Source organism: Poecile atricapillus, chromosome 8, assembly GCF_030490865.1.
Source record: "Poecile atricapillus isolate bPoeAtr1 chromosome 8, bPoeAtr1.hap1, whole genome shotgun sequence".
In the NCBI taxonomy this organism is placed as follows: Eukaryota; Metazoa; Chordata; class Aves; order Passeriformes; family Paridae; genus Poecile; species Poecile atricapillus.
In genome coordinates, this window is record NC_081256.1 from 10,637,911 (window position 1) to 10,660,251 (window position 22,341).

A 22,341-nucleotide genomic window follows, 5' to 3' on the forward strand; every position below is an offset into this window, starting at 1 on the left:
TGCACCATATGGAGGAACTGAGTTTCCCCTCCAAGAGCAGACCCTTCTTTTGCAGCTCACCAACTTGCTCGATGCCTTTGTCTCGACTTGCTGAAGTACTGAGATAGTGAGCAGTCAAACAGCTGATACCAAAATGCCTTCAGCATATGGAGCTGCACATTCCCCAGAGTCTCATCAGGAATTAGCTGTTTGATCCTGGGCTGCCACAAGTCCAGGTGACCAACAGCCAGTTAAGTGTACACCAGGTGGACACCTTCACTGTTCACCATATCATGCTATATTTAAAGAAAGACTCCTTCAGTGAGTGAAGTGATTGCTTTTCCACAATTCTAAGAGAGAAGTGAAGGCCACCAACTCCACTCCTGTACATCTATCCCAAAGTGCTGAACACCTGATGTGAACACAGGCTGCTGCTAGGGCGGTGCACAACTCTGTAATTGCTGCAAGGGACTACAATCTCAGATCTTCACAGAACCCTGTGCTCAGTTTTGCCTAATTTTGGACTAGATACCATCCTCTCCATGGAGTTTAATTTACTCTACGTATATATATATACATATATATCTAGTTTTTGGCTTTGTGGCAAATTGGAACATAGGCTCTACTACTTTAAGCAGGGTCTTTACCCTGCTACTCTTCCATGCACAAGCTTAGTCCTGTAGTACTGTTTTTTTCCACTGCTCTGCTCCTCTCTCCCCCTCCCCTTGGCTCACTGGTACTGCAGAGAAAGCTAATAGATGTACTCAATATGTGTTTTACCAGGTTGCCATTAGCATCCCCTTGGCATACTCAGCTGTAATGATTCCCAGGCACTCTGCACTGTTTTTAGACCCACCACTTTCTCTGTAAAGCCATGAGTGCAGTGCTGGCCTTGCAACTTGTTGAACCTTAAAATAAAAAGCAGACCCCAAATTGCTGAAAGGGCAGTGAAGCTTCTGGGAAGGTAGATAACTCCAGAAGCTATGTTATCCTTAAACACTGCTGTCAGATTAACAAAGATGGCAAAGTTCAGGGAATCTGAGCTGGCAATAAATTATTATTGCTCTTTTTAGACCTGCTGAAAAGAAATAGGGCCAGCCTGTAAAATGTCACATTGCATACAATTCAACAGCTACATTTCTGCCTAATTTTTGACTTCATGATTTCTAATCCCCATGTTTGTCTGTGACCGACTTTTCCTCCACAGTTTCCTCTTGCAATTATAGTGCATATGAAATATTTTTTCAGACCAGGAGCAGGGTGTGAAAAATCCCAGTCTGTGGAAAGAAAGGCCAAGAACCATCACATTACATGCTAATTATAAGTGCTTGGAATTAAACTTCTTCTAGAAGATGACCAAAAATTTGGTTTCATAAACCTGTTTTGTTAACGCAAATGAGCTATACTGCACATCTGTAACAAAAGATGGGAATGTTCAGGGGGCCATCTAAAGTAAATTCCTAAAACAGTGCAACCAGCTCCTCTAAAGTCTTTCAAAATGATAAAACCAGTGACAACACAAAATATTCCTGAGGCAGCAGGATGAGAAATCTCCTACAATCTGAGATCAGGTATGGAAACAGTACAACCATATCGGGTTTTTTTAAAGGTAGAGCAATTATTCACTGGTGGGCCTCTAACTGTCATGGAAGAACTTGTTGAACTTTCTATTATGGTAAGGTAAAGCAGACTCTAAATACTGACAATAAATATAAACCCCTACACACCCTTCACAGTGCACCTACTCCACATATGTACACCTCCAAATGAGATACATACCTTGTAATAACACCTAAGAGTCTAAACCAGTGCCAACTGGTTATCTATTTTTAGAAAGATATCAATATTTTCAAAGTGCAAAGCACATGCAGATCACCAATCATTAGCAGTGATGTAAAAATACCAACATCAATATCAGTGGACTAGTGGTGACAGGGAATGCAGCTGGAAAACAGCACAATGACAGGCTAATTCAGTGCATTTGCAATTTTTTAAGATACAAACATCTCACAATATGCAACTGCAGACATGCTGTTAATCCTCCCCCCTCCTACTGGCCTTCAAAATCCAATCCTGATTCAAATCACCTAAAGCATATTAAAAGAAAAAAGATTCTCATTATAAACATAGCAAATCTCCCCCAAACTCTTGGATTAATTTAAAATTAGATACTCACCTCTCTAACAAATAAATTTTCTGCTTTTTGTTCTGCATCTTCAGGTACAGAAGGATACAGCGTCCTGATTTCCAGTGAAATTGTGTCTATCTGACAATAAACAAAAAAATATGCAATTTAGTCAAAGCCAAACAGAACAGCAGTTTTGTCTCAGGAAGAGGTTAAGAACCTTGTTATCATGGCTTGCATTTTTCAGTTTGTCATGCAGCCAACACACATGCATATCAACAACTGCAACCCAGCTCCTGCCCACACACACTATTCAATACTATCAGCTAAGGCATTAATTACAAGCAAGAACAGTGTTCAAGTAGATTTCTGGGAATAAAACTGTTCCAAGTATAGTTCCTTCAGTCTCTGAGTTTTCTGATTAAAAAGTCAGGTCTTCCATACATCCTCTCCCAGAAATACATGCCAAATCCAACAGTGATACTTGCTTCCTCCACTTCCCTTCTCCACCTCATGCATTTTTGGTGAGGAATGTGGAGATAGAACTAAAAGCTTTGACTCTTTTGAACGGAGAAGAGAGGAGCAGAGTCGCCCCAGGAAGCTGCAAAAGGAGTGTCACAGGACAGCTCAAAGGCTGGAAACCAGGAGAACCAGGCAGCAGCTTCTGGGAGGGACATTCCCACCTGTGGGCACAGGCAGCAGGACAGGGGCTCCTGGCACTGCCTGCAGCCACTTCCAGCCTCCACAGCCTGCACAAATCAAGCCCTTTTTCTGAAAGCAGCTGCTGGCTGAGCTGTCTTGTCAGGCCCCAGAGCAGGAAACCACAGAGAAAAGTGGATCTCCCGAAGTTCTGCACAAGGAGCCAAGCTTCTCCTGGTTCCCAGCAGGCCAGCAAGAGGCCAGGGCCACCAGCAGTGCCTGTGTGACCCAGGGCTCTGTGCTGGGCCTGGCCAAGGCAGCCACTTCGCAGAAGGCCCCCAAGGGGAAGCTTTGGGGTATTTTCAATTTACCTGCAGATCTGTCCTACTCATTTTCTCTGCCATAAGAGGAGAAAACAACCAAAATCAATGCCCAGCAGCCCAGATTATGCTCTCAGTTTCAATGGAGTAACTCTGTCATTCAACACAGCGAAGGACTGAAACCCAGACAAATCTGACCTCCCAAAAACATTTTCTCTTCCATAACAGAAAGACCCATGATTTCCAGAGGAAGGCATGTGCCATAAAACTGGTTTAGTATGAAGAATCACTACACACTAATACCATGAAGCAGCTTGCAGTACCTACTGTGTCCCTGGAGGCTCTCCTCCTTATCCTCACCCTCAGACTAAAAGGTGGTGTTTTCTCTCTAGAAATTGAAGCACCCAGACTCTACACAACCAGTGCCTGGATATTATTTCACTGCATTTTCCATTAAAGCTAACACGAACCACTCTGATTTCCCCCATCACTTTCCACATGAGTAGTTATGGAAGAAAGGCACGTATCACTCAGGCAGAAAGATCATGGGATTCCCCAAACTTCTTCTGTTTCATCCAGAGGGCTCAGGATACAATATGATTAAACCACAGGTCTCACAAAAAATTATGATGGCGTCAGACACCACAAAGTGAAAAAAAATCCCATTGTTCTGACAAACTGAGCACAGTTTCCTAAATGTGGGTTCCTGGGCTCTACCCAGCTGTGTTACCAATGGCTGCATGAAGTGATTTACACAACCTTTGAGTCTATGAGTAAAAGAGGCAGAAGTAGAGAAGTATGACTTTTCAGGCCATGCTTAGTAATAGATGTCTGAATTCTTGGTTGCTTAGGGACTTCCCAGCAGCACCCACAGACCCTGAAATGCACCTTATTCCCTTCACACATATGTGACATTTTAAGCAGAAAGGTTTTTTAAGCAGTCATGACAAGACACAATCCCTGAGCACAGCTGGAAAGCCTGGGGTGCCCCTGTGGCCCACAATATGGAGTTTTCCCAGGGCTGAGCTCTGCAGCCACAAAACTCCATCCTCCCATCACACACAGCACTGCTGAGGATCCACAGCTCTTCCCAGACCGAGGCAGAGTGGGAGGCCACAGGAGAAGAGATGTAATGCACCCTGTACCTCACACTGACCCTGTTGTGATGGTGAATAAGCTTCACAGAAACTTGTTCTGCTTGCCCACAGCAAAACTTGCCTGCTCCATGTACTGCACAGAAAGTAGTTTCCAGTATCTTTTTTTTATAGGTAAAAAATAGAGCGAGTCAATTTTTTTACCTAACACAACACTTCCTGTCAAGTGATATGAACACACAGAGAGCTAATATTTGTCTTAGTGGGGCCATCGTGCCTCCCTCTCCTTACACAGCCTGTTAAAATACTGTAGCTGAACAAGACAGGTTTTCACCCAAGCCCTCTGTTCTCGCCCATGGTGCATTCCCCCAGTGTCCTTCCCAACAAGACTGCGCTTGAGAGAAAGAAACACAACCCTGCAAACCTGAGAAATCAGGTAACACCGGGCTCATTGCCTTTGTAGACTTTGACAAAGAATATCACAGGTTTATTTACAAAGAATTGGGACGTGGAAAATACTGCATATTGTTATATTTAAACTTGTGTTAAAAGCTACAAAGCACTTCCCTTCTGAGAACTAGGTATGTTGAACCACTTCGCTGCAAAAGCTTGGCCACAAAGGCTCTTCCTGTTCATAGCTGATTACTTCCAAAGTTAAATGCTCTTAAATGTTGATCAGGCATGGCATTATCCACCAAAACTGCATTGTTCAGAACAGAACTAAATTTCAACAACAGAATATATGCTTCTGAAACAGTCATGCAAAAAATCAGAGATTTTATTTAGAGAATTCAGTATTTATAAATGCGCTGTGAATTCAGCCTAATTTTCTAATGTTTAGGCAATCATGGCAATTGTTTGTTCAAGCCAGAGACAAATTACCCTCTCATTAGTGCACACAAAAGGTGGTAATCAAATAATGCAGGTATCAGCCTAAAGCATTCAAGTCTATAATTCTTCTGAATTATTTTTAATTTATTTTATATAAATATCCTATATCTAAGTACGATTTCTGGCACTACCAGGCTGTCTCATTTGCATAAGCTGTTGGCCCCAGGTGTTGGATGAGTTATAAGGTGCAATTTCACTAAGCACCTTCTCTTGCCACATTCACCTTCTACAATGAAACACAAAAATTAATACTGCTCCTCTGAAACACTGATTAGGAATTATGTTTTCAGGCAGTGACGGCTTCCCAGTGACATAGTGAATTTAGCATTTGAAAATGGAGTTCAAACTCCATTAGCCATTTCAGACATTTTCAAATTATATCTATTCTGAACAGTTTTTAGTCTGAAAGCATGTTAGCAGGAGTTAAATCTTTAGAGGGATGCACCAACAACAATGATATTTACTTCCTGCAAAGGCTGCAGAGACCTAACCACACATGGGCTGACATGTTCCTCCCTGGCAATGCTTAAGGTCAGGGCCTCTGAAGGAAAGTTGCTCAGCCCCACTTTCATCCAAGTAAACAGATTTGCTTGATGTGACCAGAACATGCAATGACATAGTCCGTCAAAATAAAAAGAAGGCTAAGATGCAACTATGCTGTGTAAATACCACAGTGCAGAGGCTGTTGGGTCCCAGCACAGACCTCACCACCTGTGTGGGGGCAAAGAGAAAGGAAAGCAGGAACAGAGCACGTTTAAAGGGCTGATTTTGCCTCATCACTCCCTGAATCACATCCAGTGTGAGTGGCTATGCTTTGCCCACAGCTTGCTTTGCTGACTGTATGAGCTCTCCCTACTTAAACAGTTAGAAAGCCTCCCTAGGAGCCCAGATACCTCTCCCTGTCCTGCTCCTGCCAGCCCATGCAAACTTGCATGTCAAGGATACCCATAACCCCATCAATCATCAGAGTAATGGACTCATCTTCTGCTCCTCTAAGAATGAGCAGATACTCACATGGAAAGTGAGAGCTAAATCATGTGCTATTTGAAATAACTCATGATTTCAGCACTGTAACTCTTCTGAGCTTAGAAATAAAAGTCAGGTCTCCAGGGTTTTTTCCAAGGAGGCTGCAAGGCCAGCACTTCCAGCTGCCCCTATGGCACACACATTCCATGTTAAGGGCAGCGTCCTTGATGACTCTTGCCCCCTCCCCTTACAGATGCATCTGGTTCTGTTCTGAACTTCTGTATCCAAATGAACAACTTTTGTCCCTGCACAGCATCTAGAAAGCAGAGGTTTCAAAACCTGAAAAATAGGGAGATTTTGACTTTTGTTCAGAGCTAAAAAAAAAGCCTGGCAACAATCACACCTGCAGTGATGGCAAGTACAGCAATTTCACAACTCAGCCCCTCTTCTTCTAAGTCCTCCTCGATGCTTGGAAGGAACAGGGATCCAAGTTAACAAGTTATAAGGAAGGAATTGCTAGGAAAACAAAAAGTGGAACTGATGTGAATCAATTTTTTATTTTATTTTTTTTAAGGGATTATTAAGCATGGTTACAAAAGAAGTGAAATATCTTTTCCCCAACTGGAATATAACCAGAGAAGGCATCTGTAATGTATACACATATTGTACTCTTCTGTAGAGATGCAGGGGATGGAGGAATAGTCTGTCAGGCTCAGATTGATATAAAGAATTCTCTGCTGCTCCACAGACTTCACATAAGACGTTGGAAATGACCAACAGAAGTCTTGTGAGAATAACAGCATTCTCTTTGAATGCAAGTCAAAAAGAGAAACAAATCTGAGATGAAACAACAGCTACAATAATTCACCCCTACTGACGCATGTGGTGAACATGTCAGATCCAAAAATAGGAAATCATTATTAAAAGCAGAACTTTCTCCTATGTTCACTACTTCAGCCAACTCTTTTAGCTGGGGTTTTGCTTCTGAAGAGACTTTTGCCCATAGGATGTGCTCACCCACAGGCCCAAAGTTGGTCTGTATCAACCCTGAGACACAAAGTCTGCAGCAAGTGTAATCATTAGGAGTTAAACAGAGCCAGCCACCATTTCCTTGGGCATTATCCCATTAAATCCCACTCAGAGCCAGCCTGGGCACCTCCTAATTCAGTCAGATGTGGATCACTTTCTACTCAAACGCCTGACCCAGACTTTTGTGCTCAGGTAATATTTCAGCAGGAGGGAGCAGGACTATAAATAGATACTCTGCAACTGGAAAACCTGCCTGGGATGAAAACCTGCACAGGCTCTTGCCACTGACACTGACTTAGAACAAAGATAAGAGAGGTTCATTGCAAGGATATGCACCCTACCTACCACAGCCTTTGCTCTTCAGTGAGTACAGACCACCTCTACCATGCAGGTACCTCTCTCATCTGTCTTAATCTATTTTTCTTATTATTTTTTGAATTTAAATAGATTATGCCAGATGGTTGCAAAGTACAGCATAGAGGAAATAAAATAGAACTAGCGATGAAAATCCAGTGACTGCTCAAAATAAAATGAAAATAAGGATATGAAAATATGTTTGACAGACAGAGGTCTTCAGAAGTAGAAGATTCTTCTTGCACTGAGAAGATCCATGGACTTAAGCTCAGTTACTCTAAATCAAAGGGCTCAAGGGCCTTGTGACAGCACACAGTATGTCAACTCAGCTTTGTAATGCTAAGTTTCAATTTCATAAATTGACAAACGTGCAAAATGGATAAAGGAATTAACAATAATGAGGAAATCTTTTCTGTTCAGCTTCTCTCAATCCCATGAGCACATTAACTCAGTTAATGCCACCAAGGAAATAGAGCCATTTAGTAAAACAAAGCAGTCAATTAGATTAAGCTGCCCTCCTAGGACAGTAGCAGTGCCATGAGCTGATGGGAAGGGTCCTCACAGAGCAGTTACGACTGGTCACAAATTGAAATGTCTTTCCATTAGAGAATGCCTGTTCATCAAAACCTAAATGTCATACAAAGATGGGGTGATTTAGCAGAAGTTGCTGTTCAATGCAGGCAATCTGCCCATGTACTTGCCTGGCAAAACACCTCCCCAGTCACCCAACTGAGCACCCCAGCACTGCCACTGGAGAGCTGCCCTGGGCCTCCAGGCTCTCAGTGTCTTTGCAGTTTGCCAGGACAAGCAATGGGGAATGAGGATGAGGTCAGGCAGCCCCGTGGCTGTGGGGTCAGGAATCTACTGCTCCTCAGTGTTCCACCATGAGAGCTTTTCTCAGCAGAAGAGAATCTATCTAGTGGCCAAATACATCAAACAGAACAGGATCAGAAGTTACAGATTAAATTAGACTATAATAGTAGGGAGAGATTCTAGGACTGGCCAAACGAATAATGTGCTGAGCAAACAGACAAGCATACGTTATAGAATAACATGTTTAGTGAGTTCCTGAAATGCATCTGGGAAAAAACAGGGCTTCAAGCTTCATCTAAGCCTGAGCAGTAAAGTCATGCATATATAAGTGTCAGAGCAAAAAAAACCCAAAACAAGTAAATTTGGTGAGAGGGAAGTACGGCATTGTGCATGATTTAAGAAAATCTTAGAGAGCCCTTAGACAACTTCTGGCTCTCCCTCTAGCATTGGAGATTAAATAAGTGAACAGAACAAACCTAAGCAAAGGAGTAATACATTGTACTTACTGAAAAGTCATCATCAGGGAATAATATCAGATCCTTAAACTGGCTGTCCCCAATGTTTTTTTCGATCTCTGTGATAACAGCTTCATAATCCAAAGGCTCCAAGAGTTTGGGTTTTTCCTGCTGTGGAAAAAAAGAAAAGATCAGGTGATCTCTCTCTACACACAAATTTGCTTTCCTCCCCCTTCATAAGCTGAGATCTGCGGCATTTTTGCTTTTGTACACCAAAGCATGAAAAACTTCTCCTTTCATTCCATTCTGCTCAGCTTGCTGCATCTGAGCTCATGCATGAGAGTGAAGTGAGGAAGTTGGGCCAGTTGTAACAGCCACTCTCCATCTCAAAACTCCAGAGCAACCTGTCAGCTCATTACACAGACTGAAACCACCATGTTAATTTATCTGGAAGTCTCAGGAATTCTCTCTTTCCCTCCATAAATACATCAAGAAAATTGATGGACACAATTTGAACTGAACATAGGATTTTGAGCTAGTATGTTTCAGAATAAGAAAACTACTTATTTCTTCACTGTCTTACACAATTCACCTTTTGAACTGCTGGCAGCTTGTGAAAGCCATCATATTGTTTTACTTAGTAATAATCCAAGGTTATTCTCCTGGGATAAACTATCTGGCATCCACCTCCATGGCTTCTCTTCTCAGGAAGCAGGACTAGTATCACCATAGCAGTTCTACTATTGCCCGAAGCAGCAGTAAAGTAAGAAACCACCACGGGAAAAAGTAAAGTCACATTGTCTTGAAATACAACCCAAACATAGAAAAAGAGAAGCCTGCCTGACATGCTAGAATACATTAAACAAATAAATAGTCATGTCCTAGAGTGAGAACATTTACTCAATTCGAAGATGTAATCATCAGGAAGAGTGAATGAGAAAGGGCAAGAGAACTGCCAGAAGGGATGGAAAAGAAAGTGATGAAAGAGAAAAAGGGCACTAGTGGAAAGCAAATGCAGTAACATTTACTCTCTTAGTCTGATTCAAAAGTGGACATTAGATAGGTAGTATTTTATCCACTATTCCTTCATTGGGCTATTCAGAATTATATAAAATTTCCCTCCGTCTTCCCTAAATCAAAACAAAGATGTATTGAAAAAGAAAGCTTTGACATCTCCATAAAACAAATTTCTCCAATGAGATTGTCCATCAAATATGATTTTACCTATCTCATTCATGTATGGTCCATTATACACATAATGATTCAAATGTAATAGTCCCTCTCCCTTTTGACTTTGTCCTGACAGGTCTTGTTTATTCTGTAATCACAGTCATATCAAGATTTCTTATGAACATTTTTTCCCTTCTATATTGAGTCCAAGACTCCCCTTGGCATCAAATGCATCTATGCAAAGTTTAATTAAGTATCAGTAACACAGCCACACAAATTAAATTAAGACACAGGAATACACATGTTCTTAGAAAGTTCTTCAACTGCTGAACAGCTGATGCCAGAATCACAAAATAACTCAGGACCTCTGCAGGTCATCTACTCCAAATCCCTGCTTAAAGCATTAAAGCTCCACCAAAGTCTGGCAAGGCAATTAAAACAGTTAGAACTCCTTCAGCAGTTCAATCTATTACCTCTCTTCTCAAACTATTAACTCTCACACTCCCATTTGCACACTTAAGAGTAATACACTTCTAAAAATCCTTACTGCTTAGCATTCACAAGCCACAAGCACTATCTACCGATGCTGAGACATTGAAGGATTGTAAAAGACAGGTAAGACCAGCACATAACAGTAACAAATTGAAAAAAACACTTTCATGTCTGATTTAGATTCTGTGACAGGACTGGATTCTGGTTTTGTGATGTCCAGTTAAGACAGAGCCCTGCTAGGACATAAGACTTCATATGAACCCAACCACATCACTTTAAGCTGTCTCAAGCCAGTACTTAGCCCTGGGCTGCCCCAGCTGACACACAATGATCCAGTCCTGCTCAAGGAGCTCCTGGGCTGAGTACCAGCCAAACCCCTTAGGGAGGTCTCTGTCTTTTGCTGACAATGGGTCCCCACAGGAACTTAACAGGGTCACTTGGCCACGTCACCAAACACAGCCTGCTCTCATTCCCTTCCAAACTGTGTTAAGCCACTGCAGGATCTTTGACAGGAGTTTCAGGCTTTCTATCATTAAACCTGTCATTGCATCTATTTATTAAATATTGCTTTACAAATATACATATACATTATCCATAAGTTATGGAGTTAAAACCTCAAAGAGAAAGCACCAGTGCACACTGAGTGTACCATCTATGCTGTACCACTCTTTTTGGTAATGGTACCTAAACCTGAACAAAGTTCACTCAGTTCAAATTCAGCAGAAAGCAAACTTGTAGTAGTGCAACTGTTACCTTCAGCAGGAAACCTTATAGCAACCATTTACCAGAAAACTGTAAGTAAAAGTGAAAGAAATACATGCAATGACATTTATGAGGTACCTGTGCTTCAAACAGGCATTTTTCCTGTATAATGGTTTCACTAAAATATTAACATTTCCTGCAGAAAATTTGACACTGACACTGACAACCCTCCCTTCCCAGAGCTGATACTGTCAGGCTAATGATTCTGGAACAATCTCAACTCTTAGTAAGACAGATATGCCACTGAAATCATAAAATGTCCGCTCTCCTAAACAAGACATATGTCAACACAATCTTAATCTTGGTCAGATGCTCCTTGGAAACATGAATGTCAATTTTCAAAATTTCCTAAGAACATATTAAGCAAACAAATGACATAAGTAGTCCCCTTCCTACTGAAGTAGGCTAAGAAAGAGCTGGGAAGCCCCAGAAATCTTGGGACTTCTCTTGAAATATGAGGAAACCCCATAAAAATGTGTAGCATTTGCAGGTTTTCTATGCCTGTGAAAACTACCCTTTTTGCTGGGGCTGGCAGAAGGAAGAGGTATTCCTTCTTCCCCCTGGAAATCCCGGTAAGGTTGGGGTGAATGCAGCTACATCCCCTTCAAAATTAATATTCTGCAGATGTTGGGGTGCAAATGGAGGCAGGATAAGCCATGTCATCTTGCCCTCTCTTTGCTCTTCAGAAACCAGCAATGCTCAGAAAGCCACTGCTGAAACCGTTCAAACACTCCAGGGGAAAACTTCTTGGCAGCTACAAGGTCATTTACATGAGACAAAAATACAGCTCAAGAAAACCCCGAAGCAGAGGAACACAGCAAGTGTATGAACATCACTGTTCCCACAGCACTAATTCTCCTGCTCTCAGTGCTGCAAAGGGCATGATCTGATGGAAGCATTTTAACAGATGTTAACAGAGAAGTCTTTGGAGAAACATTACACATCTGAAACAAATGCAAGTAGATATGACATTATCAAACCTACTGCAAAACTTTTCAGTGAAGCACTTCAGTATTTATGATGATGTTTTTCTACTGATGCAATAAAAATTATATTCTTCCTTCCATGTCAGTACAGCAAAATCCTGTGTAAAATGCAATACTGTATTATGCCATCTCCCATAAATCAGAGATGCAAGTAATAGCCCATCCTTGTCAATACACTGGCTGCAGAGATAATTTAGTCCATTCCCTGCCAGCATCAAGCATGATAGTATAATAAATGTGATGCCTCTCCTCATCAATTCTGCATGTTCTTACAGACCATAAGACTCTTCTCTGTGGATGCTGACTCCATCCTTTGCAGAGTCAGTACTTTGGACTTGGCAGGGCTCAGCAGTGCAATGCTTGTGTTGCAGTTGTGATGGCAAGTGGCAGCTGGTTAGTTAGCAGCTTATCTCTGCTGGCGTGGGGTGGCTGCTCCGCTTTCTCCCAAGCAGACAGAAGCAGTGCTGTTGGGATTAGCAAATTTCTCCCTGCAAGCACTAGCAGAGATCTGTAAATGAGTGGGGCTGATTTAAAGCTAATTTAATAACCACAGTGCTGCCTCTTCTCAATTTAACTTGTCTGTTCTTTTTGGAAAGAGGCCAACCTGGCAATCTGTGCCAAAATCAAATTATGCTGGCTTGAATTTCGTAATGCTTTTTATATTCTCCATCTCAAGTGAGTAATGAATTTAGTTGTGCTGAAATGGTTGTGAATACATCTAGTAAAAAAGCCATCTCCGACTCCTCACCTGCTACAACATTCTCTGCAGTACCATTTACTTCAAACACTGGCAGTGTAGTGTAGCTTTGTATGTTGTTGAGCCAGCTTTTCCACACTCTTTTGGGACACTGGAGAGATGTTAAATCAGAGCCAACACCATAGGAGGACAATATAGTTTCACAGAGGTGAAACTGGCCAGATTCCACCAGTGATATATGGCTTCATTGCCACCATCTTCTAGACCAGGTAAAAAAGGATTACATTTCCCAGTAGTAATTACCCAAAATATCCACATAAATGATATTACAGAATCAAATATGGTACTAGTCTTGCCTCCAGATGCACAGACATTGTGCACTGATGCTAGTACCCATCTTTTCTTCATAATTATATCTCCTCCTCCTACAGCTGTATTTCTGTGAACACTCCCTGAAGGAGGAAATGATGTAACAGAGTCCAATAGTCTCTGAACAGTCATCCCAAGAACTTCCCCTTTCTAAAAATAAGCTAGACTAACTGCTATGATTTTCTAATGCTTTAATGTCATATTATTCTGACACCAAATCTTCAATATCTAAAATTTACTGTATTTAATAGAGATGTTTAAATTAATTTCTTCTCTTCCACACACCATGAAGAAAAAATTAAGGAAACAGACAAACAGAAAGAAGTTAAGTTGATGGACTTCAGTTACCTGGACTTCAGTTACCCATATCCTGTCTCTGGGACAGAAGGATACATGTTCATAAAGAGAGTCAAAACTATTGTGATGGCCAGATTAGTTAAGTTCAAGAAAGACTCAGATTTTATATTTCATCCAAGCTATGGCTTGTCAAAAAGTTTGTTATACATCTGAAATACCAAAACAAGCACTCAGAAAGGGCCACTTACTAAAACAACAGCATCACCTTCCTTCATTTTTTTACACTTCTTAATAATATTATGAACCAAACCAAATGCCACCAAAACTCACAACAGCAAATTAAACTGCTTTCTAGGATGACACCAATGTGAAGAGCTTCTCACATTCCTTTGTTCTGTTTTTCCTTTCACCAGTTAAATACTGTGTCTCTGACACAATACATGTTTTTCTATGTTTTCATATGGTTAATATATGTAGCTAATTATATTCTATCAGGGCAGGCCAACTTCAGTTGAATAATTCTTTTCCAAGCCTGTCCAAACTGAAACTAAAGAATAAAGGACTTCCATGACTTTTGGAGAAAATGTAGCATAAAGGCTGAGTTTAACCCTGTCTCAGATAAGCCAGAGATCCAGCATGCCCAGCAGCTGTGGGATGTGCTACCTGCAGCTGCCTGAACACTCAAGGAGCTGAAGCTGAGGCTGTAAAACAATTTGGGTTTCACGGAGTCACCAAGACTTTTGCATTTCTGTAGGACCAACGTCTGTCTCTATTGACAGGGCAGCAGAGCAGTTTGGTGCCTGGGGTGAATTCCATGGGAAGGATATCTCCATTGGGTGCACCTTTTCCCCCAGCAGATGATGGGGGAGCTGCCCAAGACCCCGTGTACTCCTGGCAGGGAGTCCCACGGCAGCACTTGTACCCAGGGAGCACAGACAGCACAGCCACTCTGGGATTAAGGTGTCCCCAACACCCTCAAGCAGCTGAGCTGGGAGTGACAGGAATCACCACTCAAAATGCTTCATCCCACAGGCCTGCCCTCCCTCTGCTCCCAACACACTCTGCATCGTGTTATAGATTTCCTTTAAGGAAAATAACTATTGAATTTCAAGTACAGGGCAGGCAATTCAAGGTCTGCAAAATATCTGGGGTATGGATTGGGAAGCACAGCCAGAGCCAGCAGGCTGACCATCTCTCCTTTTGATTCAGATCTCCTCCTCTTTATGACTGCTTAGCCTGTTCTACATCTATTTACAGTCAACCAACTCTCTGGCTACATTACAAAGGCTTCATTTGGCTCAGTATGTGAATCATAGTCAACAAATTTATTAAAATTAGTGGTACAAAGAAAATTTTCTTTGACACACCCCCTCCCACCTTAAAATATATTCACTTGTCAGGTCCAAAATGTTTAATTTGTCATGACTTTCAGTAAACCTTGGAGAACTGCACTTGGAAGGAATCCAGTCAGGGCTGCACAGCACAACTAATATACTCTTCAGTGTCAGCACTGAAGCCAACGTGCCAATAAATTTCATTAAGGGGATTGCCAGTTCCCACACGACTCTGCTACAGAGAAAATCACAAAGAATTACGAAGAATCCAACCCCCAGTTCCTAGTGATTCAGAAATTACTTGCCAAAATGCTATTGTATCCATCAGCTCAAGCAGAGCAAAAGAAAGGAAATCTGTTGAAGACCCTTCTGGGAACAACAAAAGGGAAAAGTAATTTTCATTCTTTAAAGTCTCTTTATTCAAATAAAATTCTGATTGATACCAATAAGTGACCTGCTTGACTAAATGAGACTTACTTTGTACAAATACAGCTGGGATAGAATGAATCCTAATTGCTCACACCACCACTGTTTTGTGGATCACAATCTATGTAAGCCTACTTCGTATTATGTTCCAGCTTTAAAAATTACTGTAAGAGAATTCAGCATGTCCTGAAAAATAGAAACACCTCTCATGTGGATGAGCTAACTCAAAACTTTCATGTCAACTGATGATCATAAAGCCTTCAGTGGCACACGGAGCTGCTCCAGCACGGTGACTGACGAGCGGCCAGGGGTAAGTCTGCTCAAACCACAGAGATCTGTTCTCAGGCAACTGGGTGTGACCCACTCCTTCTAACACCTCTTGTTTCTCAAGACAAAATTTATCATTCCTTTCATTACGAATTTTGAAAGCTCCAGCCCTCACAAAACTACCTCCCTCATGGTTAAACTGTGGAAGCCACACAGGACTGTTGGTTCAGCAAGGCATCCAGCTGCGGGGGGAGAGGAGATGCTTTGTGCTGTGTTCCACTTCATCACGTGCATTTCCTGAATTCTGTTTCCCAGCCATGGCTGTGCACCTGGCAGTGCAGCCTTGTGCAGTGCCTTCCCACTCTGGTATGGCAGTGCATGGACATGCCCATCTTCATGGACTAACACTTTTAGACACTTGATAAAATTATCAGTACAATCTGCAAAAGCATTCAGGGTAACAAGGCAACAACTTACTCATTCTCTCTGCTTATGCAGTATCTTGAAACTCTTCTTAGGAAGGAGATTAAAAAATTTAATTTAATCATAAAACTACTAAAATCAGCCACTGACAAGAAAGTGCTAAGTTTTAAATTTGAATTTAACTGGTTAGCTTTTCAAAATGTCAAGAATAACAGCTTCTAAATAGTGAGGACTTCTGAAGTCTAGACTAAATATTTGCCCATAGGTCACCTCAGGGGAAAAACAAGAAAGTTTTGTAAAGCATCGTAAGTTATTTTTAATAATTTACATAGATAGATCTCTAACCTAGCAACCTTCAGCCACTTTCTCTCCCCTTACCTGACCTAAACCTGGAACAAAAAGTGCAGTTTTAGCAACAAAAGACTTTCTTTGAATCTACCACACAGAATCCATTCATGAAGAAAGCAAGCTAAAGCCAAAGACGCAATTCACTCCTCTTCAAGCAGACATGTGAAGAGACAGGTAGGATGTGGTGGAAGGGGACTGGGCAGAAGGGATGGGACTGTGGGGGAGCAGAGAGGAGCTGCCAACAGAGCTGGAGTGTTCTGCTCAGGCACTTGCCTCCTTACTGATTACTTCAGTCCAGAGAAGGAAAAGGGCTTTTGCTTGTCCTGTGCACCACCAAGGGGATGCTGAAGTGAGTCTAGTTCAGCTGCTCTGGAAATATGCTTTATCTCATGTCTGCTTCTTCTAGCACATCTCAGGTGGGCAGAGCCATGGCCCCAAGCAGAAACATTAACAAAACCAGCCTGAAAGCTGCTCACAGTGGATCTGACCAAAGCTTGTCAGCTACCAGTATAAAGTTTATGTAAACAGCACTTCTGAGTCTATCAGTGCATGCACACACACACACACACACACACACACACACACACACACACACACACACACACACGTGTGTAACTTCACATGGACAGTCTTCGCAGGCTCAGGAAAATCTAATTTAAAGAAAAGATACTCCCAATTTTTGCCCTTCTAGCAGAGGTAGAAGCCCAGCTCTGATACCTGTAGTATTTACACAGCAGTAATAGAAGTGGCTAGAGCAACAGACAAACTGGATGAATTAGGGAGACAGAGAGATCTACCCATGGTTTTCTGTGTACAGGTTCAGGGGAAGTACAAAAAGAAGGATGTGCCAGGCATTCCTACCCACCCATCCCTCCACCAGGTTCATCCAGCACAAACCTGCTGCTAAAATGGGGTAGATTTTACATAACACCATGCACAGCACAGGATTGTCTTTAAAACAGTTTCATTTACTTTGAAACTTAAGATTTCTTTTTAGCAGACTTTGGTTTTAGAATACAGTTTGTCTTTCAAGGACTCAAGAGAAAGCTCTGTTCTCTGTTCATTAGATCACACTCTGATGCTGAAGACTTTGATCACTATTGTATGTCTAATGAAGTTGCAACACAGTGCAAAGGCAAACACTCATTGTTTACTTTCTATTAAAACCTAAAATTTAAATGTATGAAGACCTAGACATGTTGACTGAGCAAACAACTGTTTTGAAAAGGGCTCAAGCACTTCAGAAGCAAAAAACAACTAATAAAAATGTTTGCATTAGCTCTAAATAAACTTTTCAAAGGCATCATTTAACTTCTAGAGTACTTAGTAATAAGTCACTGTCCCATGGGGCAAATCTCATGTATGGTGTTCTGTTTCATTTTACTCAGTGAATAACCCTCTTTCTCTACCTGCACTTTGGTTACTTATTTCTTCACAAGTAATAGGTATTTCTCATACTACGTGTCTGAGTAAATGATTTTAAGTATTTCCACAGAGGTTTTATCTGTAAAATTAACATCATCAGTACGTGACCACTATAAACTCAGCTCTCACAATGACGTTAAACTTGTAATTGTTTCCTTGACATCAGCTCCCCTCCCAGTCAATTATCTGGCTATCAATGCATTTACACACACAGGATGTAAATGAGAGCAAAATCTGGTCAACTACACTGAGCTCAACCATCAACCTACTATCAATTAAAGCTAATCAGATAATAATTAGTTTTACCAAAAAAAAAAAAGGAGCTTCCAGCAAATAATGTAAGTCCATCTACAGAAAACACAGGTCTAAGAATAGTACATGAAGAAATGCACTCTTTGAGTAAGGTCCCCATACACAAAAGCCTTTACAGCTGCAGTGGGAGCTGACATCACTTTGAAATCTGTGTGGAGGTGCAGAGGGCTGATGCATGAAGGAGAGATTGGCTGCTGGTTGATAGCAAAAAGTGCCCGTAGGCCAAAGATTTAACATGCTCCAATTATGAAATATTGGGCAGAAAGACACAGATTGCAAGGCACAAAAGTAAAGCCAAGTGTGCCTGCATTTCCTAAGGGCTAAACAAACTACTGAGGAATACATCTACAGAGTAATATGACACAGTGACCCCATCTTATGTTTGAAAAGAACAGAAATCAGCACAGATTCCCCTGCAAAGCTGAGCTATGCTGCTGACATACAGCCACCATCCACGTCAGGGGAATTGCAGCATGACCCACAAGCCTCTGATGAAGCAGGCTTGTTTCCTATTTCCAATTACAGGCACAGGGTTACAAGTGCTCTATGCTTTAGGTCTAACTGCAATGCATTGTTGATATTTCTATTTGGCACCACTAAATTGAATGCTCAGTTTCTGTTATCTGAGGATATACACAAAGGGGAACAAATATATTTCTCTAATGAGCACTAATAAAGTACAGTCAGGATTTGTACAATAATAACAGAAATCCCTCCTCACCAGGATTTAAGAGGATAAGTCAAGTAAGCAGCGCCTACCTCCTACCAAAGCCTTGTAAGCTGCCAGGGTTAGATGCTTTCAGCAGCACCAGCAGCTGATTCCTGGGACCCTTGACCATGAAGCTCAAACATCATCTTTGACTGCAGGCCAATAGCTCAGAGCAGCAGAAACTACTGTAGTAGTAAAGTAAAGTAGCCTTGTCAAAAAGATCCACTTCCATGTAAAGTACCTATCCAAAAAGGCAGCTAGTCACAAACAAAACCCAAACACTACTAGATGAACCACAAACATCTTAACTGGTCACCAAGTGTTACAACTGCAAAGTTCTTTTCCTTCCCATTTAAAAAAGTTAATGAGAATACTCTTCTTGGTTGTATTGTCACTGATTCTGTTACACTGAACACACTGAAAAGCCCCAAAAGAGCCCCCTGCATGCACATCCAAACAGAGTAATTGGACGAACAAAACTATGGAAGAAAATCAAACACCTCTTGCTTGAGGAAAAGGATTCATTGTCTCTTCTTGGGGAAGCCATTAAATGTTTTATGACCTAAAGCAGACTTTCAAGTGAAGAGAATACACTGAAAAACAGTACTTGCCTAATACTCCTCAACAGCCGGCTCTAAGTGTTTTACTTCTTGCTGTCTGCAGTTTCAATTTCAGTCAGGTAAGTTTAGGTACAACGCAATTAATGTGAGTTTCCCAGTGCCCCATAGTGCATTTTCAGGAGGCTCAGTCCTGTCCCAAAGCCATCAGTGGCAAAGCTGCTGTGTAGTCCATAGGGCAGAACCTCACCCTAGCTTTCCTCCAAAAGTTCTGGAGCTTTCTCCAATGGCTCCCTGCACTGTCTTCCTCCTCTTCTTGGCCTTGAGAAGTGCCCATCACAGATCACAAACTCTGAAATAGCACAGAGGAACTTTCCACTCCAGAAACAGCACTATGAATTTTCATGGAATTTCCAGGCACCTGCTATAGGTGCCAGAGAGACTATCAAACATTGCTGCTCCCAGTACGTTTCTGATCAGCAATGTGAGGCTATAAAAGTTTCCCTAATGTGCCTGAGTTCTGTAAACTCCTGAACTCCCTGTGCTTCAGTCCCATTCTCCAGTGCTCAGTCCCTCATCACAGACTGAATGAGGCTGGGTGAATCCTACACATACAATGAGCAATAAATCCTACTCTGCCCAAAGCGTAGTGCTAAGAGTGACCTGCAATTTCTCAGCCGTTTCTCAGAAGAGGTGGAAGAAGGGTGCATACTCACACAGCTTAATCTGTGAATTTCTCCTTGATTCACTCTCCTAATGGTCTTTCTCTTCCTCCGCAGTTCACTGGGCTCCCTTCTGAATCTCCCACGAAAGCTCATTCTATCCGTAGGAATTAAGCAGCCAACAAATATCTTTAAAAACTGTGCTCCTTTAGCCTCCTTCCTTCAGCAGCTTCAGCACAACTGGAAGCTGCATATGCTGTTCAAGGGGGAAGTAGGTCTAAAAGTTACACGCTGTATCCACAGTAACTGAACAGAAAGAAGAAGAAAACCAGCAATAACTCATTTCTTCCTGTGAACAACATTCTGCTATTAAGGCAAGAGCGTCTCATTAAACCATAAATACACCCAGTCCCCACCTCTAATGCAAATTCGAAATAGGAAGCTGTAGAAAAAACGCTGCAAGTGAACATCTTTGTTTCAAACACCATTACATCCTTTCTCCCCATCACCCTCCCTGATTCGAAAGCCAAAACAGCTGCGGTCTCACTCGTGTGGGTGTGTGTGTGTGTCTGCAAGATAAAAAAAGTCATTCACAGAACAGCCATCTCCTACAGAGCCCCTTGGTAGCCAACTTGGACCACAGAGTGACAGGTTTGTGCTGCCAGGGCCCTGGACCATCTCTGCTTTTGGACCAAGGTAGCAGTTCCCCTTCCAAAGTGGCGCGAAACCCCAATAAGAGGAAGAATCTGGCAAATTCCTAAATTTGCAGACAGTTACAAAAAAGGGGAAAACAGAGAAATTCATAATGTTCAAAATACATTTTTGGCTTGTAAAAAACAGGTTTTTAGAAGTGCTTGTAAGCTGCCAGCTAAGAACCTGCTTGTTTCACACCTTGTTCCCACCTCAGGAGAAATAAAGCTGCCAGACTGAGCCTGCGCCCCAAATTCCCCACACATGGGAAATGCCAGCAGCTCCCCCTGCCCACCACCCCACACAGGGGCAAGCCCTGCAGCACCTTGACAGGTTAGAAGCCCTCAGTCAGTGCCTCAGAACTGCAGTGGCAACAGGAGCAGTGACATAGCCAGTCAAATTATTAATTAAGGTAGGAGACTCACCCAGTGCTCAGCTGTCTGAAGGCTGGCAGGGCACAAAGGTCTTTTAAAACTGAACAAACCCCCTCAGTGCCCACACGTGTGCAGGCACACACACAGATCCCTTTTCTTCTTTGTTCCAGCTGAGGATTCATCCTGCTGCTGCAGCAGCAATGCTGCACTGCCCTATGCACACAGCCCTTATGAGGCATGCATTAAGTTTTTATTTTTATATATCTGAATATCTGTGTGTATAGCTAGGACAAAGGGATAGTTTTTCTGCTTTCTCATTCTGTATTTCACTTGCCAACTGAACAATAAGCATCATTCTCACAACTTGGTTGAATTAATTAATTACTCTGTTTGAGATCTGCAAGTTTATGCTGAATGTCTTTTTTTTTTTTTTCTTTCCAACAAATAATTCTGAGTTCTACAAACTCTGGGAACTCTATCACACATTTCTCAAGATCAGTAACATTTGATCCAAAGTAGCAAGAGTTCCAAGGATTGTTCCATATGCTAGGTTTCCGTTCCAGGAGATCAGAGACACTGAGCCCATGTCTGACCTGAACACTACAAAACCACATCTGTCTGATCAGTTGCCTTCCTCTTCCGAAGTTAAAACATAGTGCTACTCTTGAATTAACCCCCCATCTCATCATTATCTTTGTTGTTCAGCTTTGCCTTTGAGATCACCTCCTCTAAACTGAGCGCTACCAGCCTGCTGTGTGACACCCTAAAACAGATTTCACTCTACCCCTACTTAGTGGTGAAAGGCATCTGTCTGGCACTAGGAAGCAAAAAAGACAACAGAAACACTTTGCCAAGGTATGCAGACATTTCAAATAGCTACTAATACAGAAGCACAGCATGAACCAAGCTGGAATCACCCTTGTTTTCCCTCAAACCACCAAGCTATCTCTACTGGAGTCCCTGGTGCCTCTCATGTAGCACAGGGAAAGCGGCTGCCAAGACCAGAGGTCCTTGCCAGAAGTTAAATTTAATGCTGGAATCATCAGCTCTGCTGTCTTAACTTTGGGCAGGTATCAGCTCCTCTAAGAGGCTCCTTTGCTTATCCACTCCTTAACTCATCACATAGAACAAGCAGAATTCCATCCTTCCTTTCCCTGGGAAGGCTCTCCTCAGCTTCCTGCCTCCCACAGCACAGAGGAGCCTCTCCAGGGTGCCCTTTCCACTGAGATGAGGGTCACTAGCACTTCCTGAAACTTTAATGAACTTCTATTACTCCAAAATAATACAAAAGATGAACTTAGGTTCAAGTTTCCAGCTGGTCCTCATCCAGCTTACTCCACTGAGTGTCCTTTGTCCAAAAGATTTTCATTCCTAAT

At 42.0% G+C, this 22,341-nt stretch overlaps 1 protein-coding gene across 1 annotated transcript in view; it reads right to left on the bottom strand.

Annotated features, from left to right (window-relative positions):
- The window catches only part of DOCK10 (dedicator of cytokinesis 10), a 144,992-nt gene that overhangs the window by 79,503 nt on the left and 43,148 nt on the right, over positions 1-22,341 (bottom strand). Inside the window, exons 2-3 of the mRNA XM_058844292.1 lie at positions 8,717-8,836; positions 2,156-2,245 (exon numbers count right to left, since the gene is read on the bottom strand). Coding sequence (XP_058700275.1) covers positions 2,156-2,245; positions 8,717-8,836 — 210 coding nt within the window. The remainder of the gene's footprint in view (positions 1-2,155; positions 2,246-8,716; positions 8,837-22,341) is intronic.